Source organism: Ranitomeya variabilis, chromosome 1 (assembly GCF_051348905.1).
Source record: "Ranitomeya variabilis isolate aRanVar5 chromosome 1, aRanVar5.hap1, whole genome shotgun sequence".
NCBI classification, from domain to species: Eukaryota; Metazoa; Chordata; class Amphibia; order Anura; family Dendrobatidae; genus Ranitomeya; species Ranitomeya variabilis.
Window position 1 is genome coordinate 879,355,323 of NC_135232.1, and position 21,822 is coordinate 879,377,144.

At 38.8% G+C, this 21,822-nt stretch overlaps 1 protein-coding gene across 2 annotated transcripts in view; it reads left to right on the top strand.

Annotated features, from left to right (window-relative positions):
- Positions 1–21,822, top strand: part of BANK1 (B cell scaffold protein with ankyrin repeats 1) — an 828,100-nt gene that overhangs the window by 464,877 nt on the left and 341,401 nt on the right. For both annotated transcript variants that reach the window (XM_077277945.1, XM_077277934.1), the window contains exon 7: positions 13,080–13,276. In XM_077277945.1, the coding sequence (XP_077134060.1) occupies positions 13,080–13,276 (197 nt within the window). The remainder of the gene's footprint in view (positions 1–13,079; positions 13,277–21,822) is intronic.

Consider the following 21,822-nt stretch of genomic DNA (forward strand, 5'->3'; position numbering starts at 1 on the left):
AGAGGTAAAATAGACCGGAATTTAGGATAAAAACTAATTTAGGTAAAAGACAATTTGCCCCTAATTCTTGGCAATGTTTGGAAATTGACCCACTCTGGATTATACTGTCCAACAAAAAGTAATTATGCAAATTGCCTCTTCTGAGAAAAAGAGGACTTAACTCTATAGCGCCACCTGTTGGAAGTAGCGATCCTACAAGTCATAATCAACCCTTTAACGAGTCGTGCAATATCACTTAGGATAAAAGCCAAGTCCTAAGTCATATTGCACGACTCGTTAAAGGGTTGATTATGACTTGTAGGATCGCTACTTCCAACAGGTGGCGGTATAGAGTTAAGTCCTCTTTTTCTCAGAAGAGGCAATTTGCATATTTAATTTCCCAGAGGAGCATTGCACGGCGAATAAGCCTCCTTACCTTGACAAGCCAGCTGGTATGTCACTCTCCATAAGGAGAAACAATACCCCTTAGACCCCAACAAAAAGTAAGAAATTAGAGTTCTTGTATCACTTTTTGTATAACTTTTTGAGGAGAATCATTACTTTGTAACTATTGTTGATAACAAATGCTATAAAAAATACCTTTAGTGAACTAAAAAATAATAAAACTAAGTAAATAATTTGAACTAATCATAAATTTCATTTTTACTGTATGTCTGTGACAATTTGATTAACAAGAGTCATGTACCTTGTTGTGAATTTATTTCGTTCAGAGAAAATAAATATGGCAGTAGACCTTTCTATTTAGAAATTAAGAAAATACGGCAGGTTCAAATTGATTTTGCCTTGGCTTCAATTGCAAAAAATAATTTAAGCAATAAGGCGATTTTAACAATAATCAAACTGCAGATATTTGGTAAAACCTTCATAAAAATGTTTCCCCATAATATATATATATATTTGGTTATAAATATATTCTTGTGCAAAATGGGGAATAGCTAAATAGAATCTGTCAGTAGACTCAACCCTCCTAGTCCATCTATATGGACATGCAGATATTAGAAAATTGAATAAAATGATACCTTGATATCTGTAATCGGATGTCTTATTTCAGTGAAATCCACATCTCTCTATGAGTGTAAATGGGCTGTTCGGATTTATGGGTGGGACACACATCTCTCAGGAGTCTGACTACAGAGCTTATTTTAAATCAAATATAACTAGCTATATCATGATGTGATTTTTGCTGGATGAGTTGTACTTTTGAATTTTATTATGTGATACACTGGAAAGTGCAATAGAGAAAAAAGTGCAATTATGCAATAGTTTTTTTTATTTAGTATGTTCATTATAACATAGCCATCATCTGCCAAATCTGGTGCTTTGCCCAGCTCTTCCCACTTTCCCTGTGGCGGTGGCAAGTTGAGTTCATATTTGTGAGGTTGATTTCACCTTTGTATTGTCCAGCAACATCAAGCTCACAGCTAAGTAATAGAGAGGCATCTGTTTCCCAATTGCCACTGCTACAAGGCAAGTGAGAGGAGCTGGGTAAAGTGGCAGAATTGGTGAATCTAATAGATGCACCCTTTCTATGCAACTGTGGACTGCTATGTTTAGGCTGGGGGGCCAATATCCATGGCCCCTTACTAGCCTGAGAATACCAGCGCCCAGCTGTCTGTTTTACCAAGGCTGGTTGTCAAAAATGGGGGTATCTCCAACCATTTTTTTTTAAAGTATTTATTTATATAATTAAAAAATACAGCGTGTGGACCCCCCTATTCTTGATAACCAGCCTTGCTGAAGCTGACAGCTGAGAGTTGCAGCCTTCAGCTGTCAGTTTTGCCTGGCTTGAAATAAAAAATATAAGAGAACCCCACATCATTTATTTGGGGTCCCCAATTTTAATAACCTGAAAAGGCTAAGTGTACATCTGTTAGCTGATATTAATAGTGTAGGAACCTTTATGAATATTGTCTCTTTCCCAGAATATTAACCCCTCCACCACCTTAATTTTTTCCCATTTTTCTGTTTTTTGTTCCCCTTCTTCCCAAAGCGATAAGTTTTTTATTTTTCCATCAATATAGCCATATGAGGGCATGATTTTTACGTGATGAGTTGTACTTTTGAACAATACCATTGATTTTATCATATAATGTACTGGAAAACGGGAACAAAATTTAACGTGTGGTGAAATTGCAATTAAGTGCAATTTTACAATAGTTTTTTTTTCTTTATCATGTTCACTAAATGCTAAAAATGACCTGACATTATGGATCTCTAGGTCATTATGAGTTTGTAGATACCAAACATATATAGGTTCTTTTCTTATTTAAGTAGTGAAACAAAAAAACTAAGTTTAAAATAAAAAGTCACCATTTTACAGGACCTGTAGCATCTCTTATAGACGCCTATCCATTACTAAGCCATGGCTTGATGTTACCAGACAATGCAAAGGTGACATCAACCTCAAAAATATGAATCTCACTTGCCACCACAACAGGGCAAGTGGGAGGAGCTGGGCAAAGCGCTAGATTTGGCGCATTTAATAGATGCGCCTTTTCAGAAGCAGCTGTGGGCTGCTATTTTTAAGGTTGAGGAGGGCAATATCCATGGCCCCTTACCAGCCTGAGAATGCCAACCCCCAGCTGTATGCTTTAGATTGGCTGGTTGTTAAAAATGAGGGGACCCTAAGCCATTTTTTTATTATTAACTTAAACAATGTAAAAATACGGCGTGGGGACCCCTCTATTCTTGAAAAACAGCTTTGCTAACGCTGGCAGCTGAGTGTTGCTACCCGCAGCTGTCAGTTTTGCCTGCTTGGTTATTAAAAAAACAGGGGAAGCCCAAGTCATTTATTTTTAATATTTATTTATTTATAGTGCAGGCGGCAGGTGATAAATACTACCATCAGCCACCGTCTGCTCTAGCTGTGGACAGTTGAATAAAACTGTCACAGGTGCTTCACTGAACTTTACACTGTTGAGCTGTGAAAATGAAAAAAATATTTTTCACAACGGTAACAGCAGCAACATTGACCATACAATTTGCTGTGCAATTTCTACTAAGTACGTCAGTACCCCATACATGTTTGAAAACTTCTTTTGAGGCACAGTGCATAGCTCAGAAGGGAAGAAGTGCCCTATTGAAGTTCAGATTTTGCTGGAATGGTTTGAGGGTGCCATGTCACATTGGCAGAGCCCCTGAGGTGCCAGAACAGCAGAAACCCCAATAATTCACCACATTTTACAAACTACACCCACTAATTAATTCATCTAGGGGTGCAGTGAGCATGTTGACAGCTCATGTGCCGCACAAAATGTTATACCATTGATCGATGAAGAAAGAATAATTATATTTTTACCATTAAAATGTTGTTTTAATCCCATATTTTACATTTTCAAATGAGGAAATAGGTCAAAATGGTACCAAAAGTTGTCAGACAATTTCTTCTGAAGGTGGAAATACACCGTAAGTGACTGTAAAGTACTGCATAGGCACACTATAAGACCCAGGAGTGACAGAACACTATTTGCCTCCTGGAGCACAGATTTTCCTGGAATAGTTTGCAGACAAATATGGTTTAGAAACACTGTGGGGCTTAGAAGAAAGAGGAGCATTTGGATTTTGGGTGTGCAGAATTTGCTGAATTTCTTTTGGGTGTTGCCATTTCGCTTTTCCAAAGCCATTGTACTACTACTTTATTTTTTATGGTTGGTGTGACTACAGTGATACCATATTTATATAGATTTTTATGTTATCACATTATCAATTTTTGCATCAACATATTTGAGAGCTAAAATTTTTCGTTATTTCTGCTGACAGAGTCATGTGAGGGCTTGTTTTTTGCAGGATGAGTTGATGTTTTTATTGCTATAATTTTTAGTCACATAACATTTTTTGATCACTTTCAATTCAGGGTTTTGGGAGATAGAATGATCATGCTTTGAGCATGGTCTAACAGGCTTTTCATAGCTGGTTAACCCAATGTTGTTAGAAAAAAATGGAGTCTGGCTCAACAGGACTGCATTTTCTTTTTCTTTTATGTTTCAAAAGAAAATAAAGTGAATACAAAAGAAACATTTACATGGTCGACATGACCCAGTCGACGCGTTTCGACTGCATTAAGCAGTCTTACTCATGAGTAAGTAACTCAAATTTTTTCTATTTTCCTTGATGTGAGGCCAGGGCAAGGCCTGTGTCTGAGCCCCAGGTGGATGAGCATAGAGCAACTTGGTGAGCTGGAATTAAGTTTTTGCAACAAAATGTTGTCATGAGTTTCTGGCTGACAATGGCAACGATGATGCCCCCACGATGACGTCGCTGGGGCGTCGATCGGACGGAGTCCCCTACTTCTCTCAGCCTCCTAAATGTTGTGATTGATATCAACAGTGATATTTAGTGGGTTAAACAGTGGGTGGTGGTGCGGGCACTGATCTTGGCTGTGAGAGCCGGGTCTTAACTGTCATGTAAGTCGAGCTTGGGAGGCAATCACCTGAGCACAGTTCTTATACCCACAACATTGCCACGACGAAGGTCGGAAACCCCTTCCCAACCAAGATGTACAAGTACATCCACGATCATGAAGGGCTTAATGTTTAAAACATCTTTATCATTTTCCTTCTTTCGACCCCGTCCCTCCTACTTAAGTGCATGGCATGAGCTGGTTGGGTAAGTGTGTGGATTTTGTATATTGATATGTGTATTATTTTTCTGTGTAAATACTAATTGTAGTTGAAAGGAAGTCTGTCTGTAAGATTTTGCTAAGGAATCTGAGAGCAGCATGATGTAGAAGCAGAGAGCCTGATTTCACTGATGTATCACTTGGCTGCTTGGTACAGTTTTGATAGAATCCCTGTTTTCTCTGCTAGATGTAGCAGTAATCAGAAGGCTTAGCTCTGTACAACCCTTCCCACACAACTGATTGTCAACTTCCGGTTTACACTGTGCATTCTCATTAAGTTGCCAGTCAGCAGCGAGGGCTGGGTTACACAAATTTGCTGTTCTGACTTGAATGTGACACCTGCTCTGCTAGTATATAATCTCCTGCTGATAAAACATTGATTGAATTAAAACTGCAGCAGCATTCTGAGCTAGTGACACACCCCTGGAATTCAGGGTATTTGCTCCGACATTATGCTGCTTTCACAGTAAATAGCAAAAACCTGCTGACAGATTCACTTTAAAGGAAACATGACATCAGTATTCATCCCTACATTGAGTGCTGTATCTGCCTCCTGGTAAAATTTTTAATTGATCCCTATATTATCCCTAAAAATGATGGTTACCCTGTCCGGCATGCATGTACCAGACTAGTCTGGAACCTATGTCAATCATTCACACAGAGCGCTAGTATCACAGTGGTGTGACTGACATCAAAGGGATAGCAAGGAGGAAGAGTAATAATACCTCCTTGCTCTCCTTGCACATACTGGTATATCAATCATGCCATTGTTGGCGCGATACAAGGACACTGTTGACTGACAGTGTCCTGGACTAGCTTTGTGGAAGAGCAGATTGGCTTAAACATCCTTTTCAGACACAATGTAGTAAGGTTTTGGGATAATACAGAAATTATAATAATTAGAAGTGGTACAAGGGGATGATAGAAAGCTCCTAATACTTTCTAAGTGTAAATCCTTTTGTAAATATTCTGTAAACCATTCTGAATAAAAATATATATTCTAGATAAAATAATGCACAAACTGGTGGAACTTATTAAGAGAAAGTCTGACCTTCAACAAAAAATCCTTGCTTGTATTTTGTAGAATATAAAGTTGTCTATTATTCTTGATGTAAAAAGTCCCTGAAAAGACATGAACATCATTGGACACAAAGCGCTTTATGAGTATTCATCTTTTTGATCTAAAACGTACATTAACACAACTGAAAAGGAGAATTATGTTTGGTTCTTTCTGTCTCTGGAACAATATTCGGGACACTATGTTGTTTCTATGGCCGTGGTAATTTATTCTGATCTCTTAATTACCATATCTATAGATGCGTTTTAGATGTAGAGAAACAAGAAGTTTTTAACATGCAAATGAAATATTGTATAAGATGAATGAAGCCATCATTTACATTACATCAGGTGTAAATCTATTAAACTTTTTAACACAGCACAACCAGCTCTGCCCTCTCCTAGTGTATCATCACCCATCCCCTGCAGACTGTGAGCCCTCGCAGGCAGGGTCCTCCCTCCTTATGTACCCGTGTGCCTTGTTTGTGCTCATGTTTAATGTATTTGTCTATATTTGCCCCGTATTTCACATGTAAAGCGCCATGGAATAAATGGCGCTATAAAAATGAATAATAATAATAATATAGCAGCAGAAAATAAAGTAGCATGTAGTGATAAAGGAAGAGTACTCAGGAATAGTGATGAGCAAGTAAACTCGTTGCTCGGGTTTTCCCGAGCACGCTCGGGTGGTCTCCGAGTATTTCTAACTGCTCGGAGGTTTAGTTTTTGTGGACACAGCTGCATGATTTACAGCTACTAGCCAGCCTGAGTACATGTGGTGGTAGCCTGGTTGCTAGGGAATCCCCATATGTATTCAAGCTGTCCAGCAGCCATAAATCATGCAGCTACGACAACAAAAACGAAATCTCCGAGCACTCACAAATACTGAAAGACCACCCGAGCAACGAGTATACTCGCTCATCACTACTCAGGAATAATTCCCAATCAACACCTTTTTCAGATATATTTACCCCTGTCACTTTGTGAACCAAGACTTATATTTTTGTAATCATTATATATGAGATATGATCAATGTCATGCAAATCTACGATCTAAGAGCTTAAGACTTAACAGGTACAAGCAAAATTGATCACGGCACTGTACAATGGAAGGAGGCCACTTGTAACAGTGATATAACCAGTGATACTGATAGGGAATGTAGATTGTGAGCCCCATTAAGGACAGCAATAATAATGTATATAAAGGGTTGCGGATTACGACAGTGTTATACAAGCAATGCATAATAATAGTAATGATATCATGGCCCAAACTTGACAAAGGTCACAAAAGAAGACTGGATAGCATCTTGTCGAGGAATGCTGTCTAAAGAATAATGTCATTAAGCCATAGGCAATCACTCTACTCACGAATTTCTTAATTTCATATATCCTTCTTGCTTGATATTTTAATGATATTCTATTTTGAGTGACCTGAGGATTATTATATGGCCGTAATTATCATAGGCAGCAGGATGATAAAAACAAATTTTTACTATGTATCCTTAAAATGTAATATGTTCAGAATATGGTGATCATTGTCTAACAACTTACATAGGCACCTTCTTTTTGAAACTGCATTGTTTTATCCTTTCCTCCCTTTACATCTTCCCGACCTCAAATACAAAATATCTTTGGTTACCACTATTATGACTATTATAATATCTTGTTGCCACTATGGCAAAATTTATTTCCAAAATTAGGACTTTAGTGACACATAATTAATACACAAATGTATCTCCGCCACCCATTTTAAGGAGTGATCTACTCGCACGAGGCAGACACACTCACCAGAATTCCATGATGAGCGCAACTGGGTACTGTGTCTACCGCATTTCCCTGATGCTCCCAGTCAGTGATTCCATCATAGAAGGAAATTAGATTGGTCTGGCATGACTTGTTTACTACAAACCCTTGCTGGCTCTGGTTAATTACTGTATTCTTATCCAAGTACTTACACACATGCTGTTTAATAATTTGTTCAAAGATCTTCACTGTTATAGAGGTAGAGCTCACTGGCCTGTAATTTCCTGGCTCCATCTTCTTTCCTTTTTTGAAGATAGGGGCAACATTTGCACTTCTACAATCTTCTGGGACTTCTCCTGTTGTCAAGGACTCCTATATGCAGAGTGAGCTCCACATAGCCTCCATATACACAGCGTTAGCCTCACATAGCCTCCATATAAGCAGAGTAAGCCCTACATACAGCGTGAGCCTACATAACCCCCATATATGAGAGCAAACAGCAAGGGAACACAATAGGTCTATAAATGGGTCTACAAATGGGTCAATGTTATAAGTAATGTGACCCAACATACCAGACTTTGTAAGATAGAGGGGACAGTTGGAAAAAATGTCATAGAATAAAAGGGGGGAGGGAAAGAAACCGACCAAAAAGTCCCAATGCAGAAAATAGTGATAAGATCTTTATTGAAAACAAGCAGTACAGATTCTTCTGTATTTTCATGACTATGAAAATTGTACATTCACACTGAAGGCATCAAAACTATGTATTAACACATGTGGAATTATATACTTAACAAAAAAGTGTGAAACAACTGAAATTATGTCTTATATTCTAGGTTCTTAAAAGTAGCCACCTTTTGCATTGATGACTGCTTTGCACACTCTTGGCATTCTCTTGATGAGCTTCAAGAGGTAGTCACCGGGAATAGTTTTCACTTCCCAGGTGTGCCCTGTCAGGTTTAATAAGTGGGACTTCTTGCCTTATAAATGGGGTTGGGACCATCAGTTGTGTTGTGCAGAAGTCTGGTGGTTACACAACTGATAGTCCTACTGAATAGACTGTTAGAATTTGTATTATGGCAAGAAAAAAGCAGCTAAGTAAAGAAAAATGAGTGGCCATCATTACTTTAAGAATTGAAGGTCAGTCAGTCCGAAAATTTGGGAAAACTTTGAAAGTGTCCCCAAGTGCAGTGGCAAAAACCATCAAGTGCTACAAAGAAACTGGCTCACATGAGGACCGTCCCAGGAAAAGAAGACCAAGAGTCACCTCTGCTTCTGAGGATAAGTTTATCCGAGTCACCAGCCTCAGAAATCGCAGGTTAACAGCAGCTCAGATTAGAGACCAGGTCAATGCCACACAGAATTCTAGCAGCAGACACATCTCTACAACTGTTAAGAGGAGACTTTGTGCAGCTGGCCTTCATGGTAAAATAGCTGCTAGGAAACCACTGCTAAGGACAGGCAACAAGCAGAAGAGACTTGTTTGGGCTAAAGAACACAAGGAATGGACATTAGACAAGTGGAAATCTGTGCTTTGGTCTGATGAGTCCAAATTTGGGATCTTTGTTTCCAACCACCGTGTCTTTGTGCGAAGCAGAAAATGTGAACGGATGGACTCTACATGCCTGGTTCCCACCATGAAGCATGGAGGAGGAGGTGTGATGGTGTGGGGGTGCTTTGCTGGTGACACTGTTGGGGATTTATTCAAAATTGAAGGCATACTGAATCAGCATGACTACCATAGCATCTTGCAGCTGCATGCTATTTCATCCGGTTTGCGTTTACTTGGACCATCATTTATTTTTCAACAGGACAGTGACCCAAACACACCTCCAGGCTGTGTAAGAGCTTTTTGACCAAGGAGGCCAGATAACCTGGCCTCCACAGTCACCAGATCTGAACCCAATCGAGATGGTTTGGGGTGAGCTGGACCGCAGAGTAAAGGCAAAAGGGCCAACAAGTGCTTAGCATCTCTGGGAACTCCTTCAAGATTGTTGGAAGCCATTCCCGGTGACTAACTCTTGAAGCTCATCAAGAGAATGCCTAGAGTGTGCAAAAGCAGTCTTCAAAGCAAAAGGTGGCTACTTTGAAGAACTTAGAATATAAGACATATTTCAGTTGTTTCACACTTTTTTATTAAGTATATAATTCCACATGTGTTAATTCATAGTTTTGATGCCTTCAGTGTGAATGTACAATTTTCATAGTCATGAAAATACAGAAAAGTCTTTAAATGAGAAGGTGTGTCCAACCTTTTGGTTTGTACTGTATATATATATATATATATATATATATATATATATATATATATATATATATATATATATATATATACTGTATATATACAGTATGTGGGAAGAAGAAGAGATCCCAAATAAACCTAAAAGCCATATTTATTAAGAAATGTTAAAAGTACATACAAATATAAAAATGCAAAAGTACCATAGGGGACACCTCACAAAGCACCAAGGCACAAATATAAAGGTAATATATGTCCAAAACTACAATGAATAATAGCAAGATAAGAAAAAAACAATGTATATGCAAAAAATACCACGTCCATATATCAATATCTAACGTGTCCAGATAGAATCAATAACGACATCTGATGGATATAATGCAGGTGGCAACAGGAAATTGCAGATGTACAATACAATAACATCACTAGATTAACCTTCCATATACTGCATAATGGAGCACAGTGGCTCATGAACTGTGTAGTAATTCTTGTCTAATGTACTAATCCGTTCTCATTGAATAAACTGTGTCCACCTAATCCCTTGACAAGTAATATATCATGATCCTATGGAAAGGCTTCATTACCTTGTGCAGTGACCGGTGCTCGTGGTGTCCCCTCTCCCCGATGCGTGTTTCGCCTCCTGCTTCTTCCGGTAATGAAACGTTAGATATTGATATATGGATGTGGTATTTTTTGCATATATATTGTTTTATATATTGTTTTTGGATTATATTGCTATTATTCATTGTAGTTTTGGACATATATTACCTTTATATTTGTGCCTTGGTGCTTTGTGAGGTGTCCCCTACGGTATTTTTCCTTTTTTATATTTGTATGTACTTTTAACATTTCTTTTTAAATATTGCTTTTAAGATTATTTGGGATCTCTTCTTCTTCCTATATATATGTATATATATATATATATATATATATATATATATATATATATATATATATATATATATATATATATATATATATACCTGAGATTAGCTGTTGCATTATTGTGAGGTGCCCTATTGTTAGTGGGATATATGTTGATTCGATTATAATATAATTATAGTCATACAATACAAAAATTGCATAGCCAAAGCAACACAATGATATAAACTTATTGTGAAAAATAGATAAAGTGCCAGTGCAATAGTCAATGTTTGAGACACTATAAGAGAGGTCCATGTTTGCTAAATACAAAAAAGGTAACAAGAGTATGCATAAAACAGTGCTCATATCATAGTGGACCAGTATGTGGCGAGTCACCTAATAATGTAAGTCATAGTATATCAATAATAGGGACAATGAACTTACATAAACGATGGAGCTCCTTGATCCGAGTGGCATCCACCCTAACCTCCATATATACAGTATGAGCCTCACATAGCCTCCTATATAAATGCAAATCTCTTATAGACATGAAAAGAACAACACCACACATTGCTTCCTTTACCCTAGCGCTCTGGTCCTGTCTCCTACAGTATGCACCAAGTCTCAGCAGCAGCGCGATGAAATGATGTCCTCGCATCTTCTGTCTCACACGCTGATTGGTGGAATATGGAGGTGGCGGACCTGTCCTACACCAATGTATTCACCGCAGTGACAGTGGGCGGTGTCTGCGGAGGATAATCGATGGGAGAGGGAGTGAACCGCACGACCCGTTGGCCACTGTTTTAGACTTTCAGCTGTTTCGGTCTGCCATCTGGACTTGAAAAGCCAGAGGTCCTGATGTGGCCCGCGGTTCGCAGTTTGTCAAGGTCTGTGTTAGAGGTTTTAAATCCTGCAGCTATTGAGTCACTAGGGCATTGATGACTTTTCTGCACTATTTGCTTCAACACTTAGCAATCATGCTCTGTAATTTATGTGGTCTGTCACTTCATGACTGAATTGCTTTGGTTCCTAAATGTTTCCACTTTTTAATAACACGATTCACAGTTGAGCTTGAAATATTTAGTAGAGAAGATGTTTCATTAACTGACTTGTTACAAAGCTTAGGACCAGGGCCGGCTCCAGGCTTTCATGGGCCCAGGGCGAAAGAGTCCCAGTGGGCCCCTTTAACACAAACCACAATTCATAATGCACGGATACGGCAGAGAAATATAGGTATAGTACAATGCCAAAGATTTCACTTACTTCTTACATTACATGAGTGATATCTATTGTGCATTCTACATTAGCTCAGAAACCGGACAGTATAGTCCTCTATACGGAATAATGAGCCCCATATATTGCTCCAAACAGAATAATGAGCCCCATATATTGCCCCATACAGTTTAATGGCCCCATATAGTGCTCCATACAGTACAACTGGCACCACATTGTCCTCTATACAGAATAATGAGCTGCATACAGAATATTGAGCCTCATATAATGCTCCATATGGAATTGACTCCATATAATGCTCCATACAGTATAGTGAGCCACATATAATTCTCCATAGAGTATTTGATGGGCCCCATCAGTATATGATCGGCCCCATACAGTATACTGAGTCCCATATATTGCTCCATACACAATGGGCCCCATATGATGCTCCATATAGAATGGGCCCATATAATACTCCTTACAGAATGGGTCCCATATAATGCTCCAAAAATAATTGGCCCCATATAATGCTCCATATGTAATTGGCCATATAAAATGCTCCATATATAATTAGTCCCATAAGATGCTTCATATATTATTGGCCCCATATACTGCTCCATATGTAACTGGCCCCATATACTGCTCCATATTGAATTGGCCCCAAAGATGTTCCATATTAAATTGGCCCCATATAATGCTCCCTATAGAATTGGCTTCATAAGATGCTCCCTATATTATTGGCCCCATAAGATACTCCATATAGAATTAGCCCCATATAATGCTCCATATATGGGCCCCTTCTGATGGTCCCCATATATTGCTCCAAATATAAAAAAAAAAAAAAATGAAATACTCACCTCTCGTTGCTTGACGCTGCTCTGCTCTGGACTCCTCACTGTCAGTGTCTTCCTGCTCTCTGTGCTGCGACTGCTGAGGCAGGGGGCGCGCACTGGTGACGTCATTGCGCCCTCTGACCTGGACGTCACAGTCAGAGGATAGAAGACGCTGCAGCGCTGGAACCGGGAGAGGTAAGTATCGCAAGTGCCGGAGCCCGGAGCAGGTGGGGGGTCCCCTGCCTGCTCAGGGCCCCGGCACTTGCCCGGGTGCGCCGGGTGCTGACGCCGGCCCTGCTTAGGACTAGAATTTATACACTTGTAGCAATGGGACTGAATGAAAAGACCTGAATTCAGTGATTAAGAGGTATGCCCCAATAATTTTGTCCATATAGTGTACCTTGGTTTGCAAAAAATTTTTTACTTTCTGTATTGATTTGCACATACAGGTGGTAAGTTACATAGTTGGATTAAAAATAGATTTATTAATTAATTTACTTCTTTGCATTTAGGTGGTAGTTCAGAAGAAATACCCACCTTACTGCATTGTGCAGCAAAGCTTGGACTCAAAGAAGTTGCACTTTTATTAATGCAAAGCCCAGCAGCAGATTGCATCTGTGGAATCACCAACAAATATGGAGAAGATCCTGCAAAAATAGCTGAAAAGTATGGCCACAAAGATATCCAGGCAATCATTAATCAGCTAACAGTAAGTACTGGACATTCAGATGCTTTTGTATTGCTGTTTAATGATTACAAGACATACCTTGACTAATTTGCTATTCTATGGTTCTATGCTACTTTATGGTGATTTTCATTTTCTAATAAGTAGAACATTACATTAAAGATAATTTTACCTATACTTTTCTTTACTTGCTGAAACCAAATGCTGAAAAATATAATTTTGCTTTACTTTTATTATTATTGATTTTTTATTCTTGTTTTGTGCTATCTTGTCTAAGTAGCTCCTCTGCTGGGTTAATAGATGTTTTCAGCAGATACATGGACTCGGTATGATTTAATGATTTCCATGGGAAAGTTTTGTAGGTATGCTTCATGAATTATGCAGAGTTTTTATGCAGAGTCGTGGAGGAGGTGGGCCTCGATCATCATTTTTTGTCACTACACAGAACAGGTAGCATTAGTTTATCTGGATTCTCTGTTATGAGTGTGAAAACTTCAAGACTTCAAGATTTTTTTTAATAAAAAAAAAATAAAAATGGGATAACTCCATAAAAATGTTTAATGTAAATAGGTATTCTTTTGATTATTTCCTTTAAATATCAAAGACTGACCATTACTTCTAAACACAGAACAGGCGTGAACAGGTGCATACTAAGAGCATCCAACTCCATATATAACAAACACATAAAGTTGCACTCTGAATATAGCTATAGCATGCTAACATGAAATATATGAAATTGGAATTGCATTACTGCTATAGAGAATAGGAAAAAAACAAAGATACTTAGTGCATAAGCAATGCTATGGTATGTATACATATATCAAATTCTGACTGGCTATCACATCCAGAGAACAGGTGTGAACAGGTGCATACTAAGAGCATCCAACTCCATATATGACTAACAAACACTATGTAATGCTATAGCATGCAAACAGGATGACATATTTCCTTTAAAGTTGCCCAAGTATCTACCTAACAGAAACAGCATGGATCTTCCCGAAAGTTACTGTATCTGCAAATTTAATATTATTTATGTTCTGGGGTCTCTCCAAATATGAGAGAATAATAGACATAAGAAATAAAATAGATCTTTATGCTCACCTTACTGCTCACTTTTCCAGCCCCTTGGCTCCTCACTGTCACCCATCCCATCATCGTCCCATCTTCTGATCACTGCTGTTGGTGGTGATATCCATGAGCCCTCACACTAGGAGTCCTGTGAGTATTCTGTGCAAGTACACAGAAGGTCGTGATGTCATGACTTACGCTGTGACCTTACGTGTACATGCACAGAACCTCTCAGGCCTCATCAAAGGTGTAAGCAAGGCCAGAGATTTCAGCTTGCAAGACCTGGAGAATTCAGCATGCTAGGCCTAGGGATTTCAGCGTGAGTGGCAGTGATCAGAAGATGTGGTGAGGTCAATATGGGGGATCGGGAGGAGTTCGAGGGGCCAGAGGTAAGCAGAAAGGGGAGTACATGGGATTTTTAAGTATTTTATACTTTTATTTACCCATTATGGTGAAAAAAATGCTAGCCAGAATGCGCCATTTTGATGAATTTTTGTTAAAGCCAATTACAAAAAAATAGTACGGTATTTTGTCGAGTGCAGATTTTTGTAATGATAAAGAAGAATTTAGTTCCACTGGCATATATTGGCTGATCTCTACTTCTGACTGTAAAATATTTTTCTTTCTTGCTCCATCTTTGCAAGCAACAGATGCTGAGTGTAATTATGCGGTTATCCTTAGTCATCTGTGAGTCTGCAGTAGTGGAGGTGGTAAGTAATGATGATGTAACTACAGCGCTTTGTCTCAAGCCTTCCTTTTAAGAAGGTGGCTGCTGGCCTGTATATCTGCCACTTACAAAAATAGGAAAGCATGTTGCATCACTACTGTTGTTTGGGACCCTGTAAAGTGAGAGCCTGGAGCCCACAAATGTGTCACCATTTTCTAGCTTCACTATCTACATCACTTCCACTTTAGGCTTTTTTTGTAACAAACTGTTATTTACATAATGGAAAAGTATATCCGAGACTTCTGCTTTTGTCACTGCAGAGAATTGCCAGAGAATACACTGAATTATTACGCTACCTCCATTAAATATATTATTTATAATAAATATCCATACTGACATTTTTTACTACTACATGTTGCACTGCATAAGAAAACGTTTATGTAATGGATATTACATGTACATGTAGGTGGGTGCCCATGTGAAGTAGTGGTGAAGGCCTACTGCATGTCACAGACACACCAGAGATCTCTATGGGGGCTATTGCTCTAGGAATGGGCTTTGACGTGACAATTTAGGCATTTATATGATCTATCAAAAGGAGCACAGTCACAAAAAGCTAAACAGGATCAGGTTTTTTAAGTTTAACTAACAGAGCTCAATGAGCTAACATAACGTTATATTAAAGTGGACGACATTGTCAGACTTAATTGAAACATTAATCAAACATATTATCATATATTTAAATAAATTCTGAGGCATTGAGGGGTTTTCAGTCCTGTAGAAATTTTGGGTAAGCACTGCCGCTTGCTGAATCCTGTGTACTCTACGAGTTATTAGGTTTCAGCCTTGCTTGCCAGTTTGAGCGGTCATCATGTGATCGCAAGTTCCGACTAGCTTCTCATTTGTTCCGCTCATTATCCACAATGTTAGGAGTTGGCTCTGTTTGCCGGCTGGCGTGGTTTCCACATGATCGCGAGTATACAAATCATAACTAGCTCCTCATCTGCTTCTCTCAAAGTTCTTTTGACAGAACCTACTCATAAAGAGAGGACACTGAGGTAATAATAAAGTGATAGCAAAGTTTAAAGATATGAAAGACTTTGCTTTACTAAACTTGGCGAATAAAAAAATGTCTCAGAATAGCCAGACAGTAGTAATAATGTACTAAGTGATCTAAGGTCAATTAAAATTTCATTGTTGTCATTATTATTTTTGAAGTTAAGCAAAAAAGAAAAACTAAGCTGTTACCTGGGAAAGCCCCAGAACAACAACCACTTTCTTGGCTATAGGACTGTGTTCAGATGTTTTTATTGCACAATACTCAAGAGGATAATTTATTAATGCATCATACAAAATTTGCTTTACTCTGTGGATCTTTTTTTTTTTTTGCTGTTTGTGTATTTTTTTTATTAAGATAAGAAATAATCAGTTAGGAAGTCTGCAATACTAAGATAACAAGAATGCACAACAACAGGAAGTGTCCTTCCCCTGCAAAAAGAGAACTCTGATGCAGGCATACATTGTATTTGCTTGGACATGGCAGTGCAGAGTTTTCTATATTTATCAACAGACTTTGCATTAAAGGTTCTGTGTGTGATATTAATCGAGTTTGAACCCCACTCAAAAATATGTAAGGTAGGAAAACCCCCATAAAAGGTAAAAGCTGGCAACCAACATTAATGGCAAGAATCTGTAACTTCTTCCATTTGTTTGCTTAAAGTGGCAAAAGTTCCTCTATACAGCAATTGTCTCCAGTTGCATTTAGTCTACGTGCTCATGAGTTAAAGACTTTGACAGTTGCTGTACAAATCATTCTGGTAGTTCAGTCTAAAGTCAATGCACAGAGCTCTGTGTACACTGGATACTATTGGGTATTCTTCTCACATCACAAGACAGTTGCGCCCAGTGATTTAAAAAAAAACGATGACGTCTTACACCAGAGAGCTTTCCACTAGGCGTCTCCCTCCTAACTTTTTGCTGAAATATAATCTGTCTCCAGCAGCAGAACCATATTTCGCACTGGAGATCCAGTGCCTAAGTCGGCAGGTTGCTGGGGGCGTCATCGGCTAGCAAGAAAATGTATATTTGAACTGCCACATCTTATGAGGTGGGAAAATGTCACTATAAGTAGTGTCAGGTGTCAAACATTAGCATAATGTCTTTGCTGTATTCACAGCTACTAACGATGCTCATCTGCTTAAACAAGCGAGTGTTGCCCCAGCATTTTGCCCTGAGCTTGGCTGTAACTCCAGTGGTAATGGTCAGTGTAGGGGTCAGCCTATATGCTAGGAATATCCTACTTTTTGGGGGTCATGGTAGGAGAGGAGAGGGGGCATCATGATGAGAGTGGCAGGCTCTTTGGCTCTCTTTTCCTCTAGTCCTGGCTTAAAGAGCTCCCAGAATAATCAGTGCCAGGGGCAGATTAACAAACAGCCTTGTCAGCAGTGCACCAGAGGTCCTGCTCATGGAGAAGTTAGAAGACCTGGGTCCAGTGTGAAAGGCAGCTGTCAACTATTACTCAAGAGATGAGTTCTGGCCTCTGCTTTAGTGAGTGCTGGGTGATACTTTCTGGCATGGGGAGTACAGGCATTGCTATAAACATGTTGTGAATAAAGCATATGCAGCAGGATCAAGGGAGCAGATGATGGGTTGCGGATTTACTGAGACTATATGTACTACACTAACTGCAGTAACTTAGAAAAATCACATAATGGAAAATAGGGAGAAGTTCTCTGACTTCTATAAATGATAATAGAAATGTCACAGAGAAGCTGAGCGTAAAGAAAGCAGGATACACAGAATAGCAAAACATACAACAAAGATGTAATAAGAAAGCTCCAACCCATAGAAAAGAGGTGAAAGTGAGAAGGAGAAATGAAATAAACAGATTGGGAGTGTTGATAGAATAAACAATGCAAGATGAATGGAAAATGCTGAGATTGGAAAAGAGACTACAAAACACATAGACATCTATTACTGTTCATTATAGATGTCTACTAAACCTTACTATGCATGATTACACCAGCTCTATCATTATGTCTAGAGATGGGTGAATTTACTGGAGTGGAATTGAATTCTACTAGAATTTTACAGAAATATCCATCTCACCGCTCACATTTCCTGCCGACCCCTCTGCTCCCTGCCCGCTGTCTGGTTCTCCATGCCTCTGTTGCAACGCATCTCTGGTCCTGTATTGACACGAGTTCATTGAGCATGCTCTACTACCTACTCGTGAATTGTCTCTGATCCTTTTATTTCTACTTATGTCCCCTGAAGAACTGGCACAGTTAACCTCTTATTAACATAAAACGTACAATTACATCAAATGTTGGCTCCTTTTGATACTCAAGTATATATACTTATACCCATGTGTTGGAATCGGATGTGTATATACTGGACATCTGTCAAGTCAGCAGTCTTCCCCGTGATTGTGGAGTCTATTGAAACAGACTAAATAACTTTTTTAAATGCTTAGGAAGCCTTTGCAGGTGTTTTTTTTGTTAATTATTCAAATTTACTGAGATAATGACTTTTGGGTTTTCATTGGCTGTAAGCCATAATTATCTACATTAACAGAAATTAAGACTTGAAATAGATCACTCTGTTTGTAATGACTCTATATAACATATGTATACACTTTTTATATTGAAGAATTGAAATAAATTAACTTTTTGATGATATTCTAAGTTTGTGAGAAGCACCTGTATGTTCACTGGGAAGCTCCCAATAACTTGGCTAGTAGAGAAAGAAGCTGTGGCCTCCTCCATCAATCGTAAATCAATTGCTGGAGGCAGCAGAGTGCTGTTTGTGACGGTTAACCTAAAGTCGGCTTTCATAAAAGACCATGATTTTCGAAATACAATCGATCAGATGATCGTATGTTCAATTCCCTTAAAGGGGCTAACAAATAAAGAAGCAAGGGACAAATAAATGATTTAAAATTTTGAAAAAAATTAAAATAAAATAAATGTTCAAATCTTCCTCTTTTTTCTCCATTAAAAATAAAGCTATTGGCGCAAAGTATAAAAACTCACACAGTCCCAATTGAAAATGTTATGGATCTTGGAAAATGGTGACACAAGCAAAAAAAAAAATGTTCACAACTTAAATACAAATAATGCATGTTTAGTATCTCATAATAATTATACTGACCTGAAGAATTATATTGCCAGGTCAGTTTTACCATATAGTAAACATGGAAAATAAAAAAAATGATAAATCAATTGTGGAATTGCAACTTCTTTTTTGGTAATTTTGAAGCACTTGGAAACTTCTTACACTTTCCAGTGCATCATATAATAAAATACAAGTAACAAGTGGACATAAAAAGTTCTTGTGATCATTTTGATCCCACGGGGTGAGACCTTGCGTGGAGCCCCAGATCGAGAGAGATTATCAGGGGTCTTGTATGTCTTCCATTTTCTTATTATTGCTCCCACGGTTGATTTCATCATGCCAAGCTGCTTGCCTATTGCAGATTCAGTCTTCCCAGCCTGCTGCAGGGCTGCACTTTTGTTTCTGGTGTCCTTCGACAGCTCTTTGGTCTTCACCATAGTGGAGTTTAGAGTTTGACTGTTTGAGGTTGTGGACAGGTGTCTTTTATACTGATAATAAGTTCAAACAGGTGCCATTACTACAGGTAATTAGTGGAGGACAGAGAAGCCTCTTAAAGAAGAAGTTACAGGTCTGCGAGAGCCAGAAATCTTGCATCTTTTTAGGTGACCAAATACTTATTTTCCACTATAATTTGCAAAATAAATCTTGCCAAATCAGACATGGTGATTTTCTGGATTTGTTTTCTCATTTTGACTCTCGTAGTTGTGGTCTACCTATGATGTCAATTACAGGCATCGCTCATCTTTTTAAGTGGGAGAACTCGCACAATTGGTGTCTGAATAAACACTTTTTTGCCCCACTGTACTTATCTCACAGCAATCCGCCTGAGGAACATAGTAACATAGTAACATAGTTAGTAAGGCCGAAAAAAGACATTTGTCCATCCAGTTCAGCCTATATTCCTATATTCCATCATAATAAATCCCCAGATCTACATCCTTCTACAGAACCTAATAATTGTATGATACAATATTGTTCTGCTCCAGGAAGACATCCAGGCCTCTCTTGAACCCCTCAACTGAGTTCGCCATCACCACCTCCTCAGGCAAGCAATTCCAGATTATCACTGCCCTAACAGTAAAGAATCCTCTTCTATGTTGGTGGAAAAACCTTCTCTCCTCCAGACGCAAAGAATGCCCCCTTGTGCCCGTCACCTTCCTTGGTATAAACAGATTATCAGCGAGATATTTGTATTGTCCCCTTATATACTTATACATGGTTATTAGATCGCCCCTCAGTCGTCTTTTTTCTAGACTAAATAATCCTAATTTCGCTAATCTATCTGGGTATTGTAGTTCTCCCATCCCCTTTATTAACTTTGTTGCCCTCCTTTGTACTCTCTCTAGTTCCATTATATCCTTCCTGAGCACCGGTGCCCAAAACTGGACACAGTACTCCATGTGCGGTCTAACTAGGGATTTGTACAGAGGCAGTATAATGCTCTCATCATGTGTATCCAGACCTCTTTTAATGCACCCCATGATCCTGTTTGCCTTGGCAGCTGCTGCCTGGCACTGGCTGCTCCAGGTAAGTTTATCATTAACTAGGATCCCCAAGTCCTTCTCCCTGTCAGATTTACCCAGTGGTTTCCCGTTCAGTGTGTAATGGTGATATTGATTCCTTCTTCCCATGTGTATAACCTTACATTTATCATTGTTAAACCTCATCTGCCACCTTTCAGCCCAAGTTTCCAACTTATCCAGATCCATCTGTAGCAGAATACTATCTTCTCTTGTATTAACTGCTTTACACAGTTTTGTATCATCTGCAAATATCAATATTTTACTGTGTAAACCTTCTACCAGATCATTAATGAATATGTTGAAGAGAACAGGTCCCAATACCGACCCCTGCGGTACCCCACTGGTCACAGCGACCCAGTTAGAGACTATACCATTTATAACCACCCTCTGCTTTCTATCACTAAGCCAGTTACTAACCCATTTACACACATTTTCCCCCAGACCAAGCATTCTCATTTTGTGTACCAACCTCTTGTGCGGCACGGTATCAAACGCTTTGGAAAAATCGAGATATACCACGTCCAATGACTCACCGTGGTCTAGCCTATAGCTTACCTCTTCATAAAAACTGATTAGATTGGTTTGACATGAGCGATTTCTCATAAACCCATGCTGATATGGAGTTAAACAGTTATTCTCATTGAGATAATCCAGAATAACATCCTTCAGAAACCCTTCAAATATTTTACCAACAATAGAGGTTAGACTTACTAGCCTATAATTTCCAGGTTCACTTTTAGAGCCCTTTTTGAATATTGGCACCACATTTGCTATGCGCCAGTCCTGCGGAACAGACCCCGTCGCTATAGAGTCCCTAAAAATAAGAAATAATGGTTTATCTATTACATTACTTAGTTCTCTTAGTACTCGTGGGTGTATGCCATCCGGACCCGGAGATTTATCTATTTTAATCTTATTTAGCCGGTTTCGCACCTCTTCTTGGGTTAGATTGGTGACCCTTAATATAGGGTTTTCATTGTTTCTTGGGATTTCACCTAGCATTTCATTTTCCACCGTGAATACCGTGGAGAAGAAGGTGTTTAATATGTTAGCCTTTTCCTCGTCATCTACAACCATTCTTTCCTCACTATTTTTTAAGGGGCCTACATTTTCAGTTTTTATTCTTTTACTATTGATATAGTTGAAGAACAGTTTGGGATTAGTTTTACTCTCCTTAGCAATGTGCTTCTCTGTTT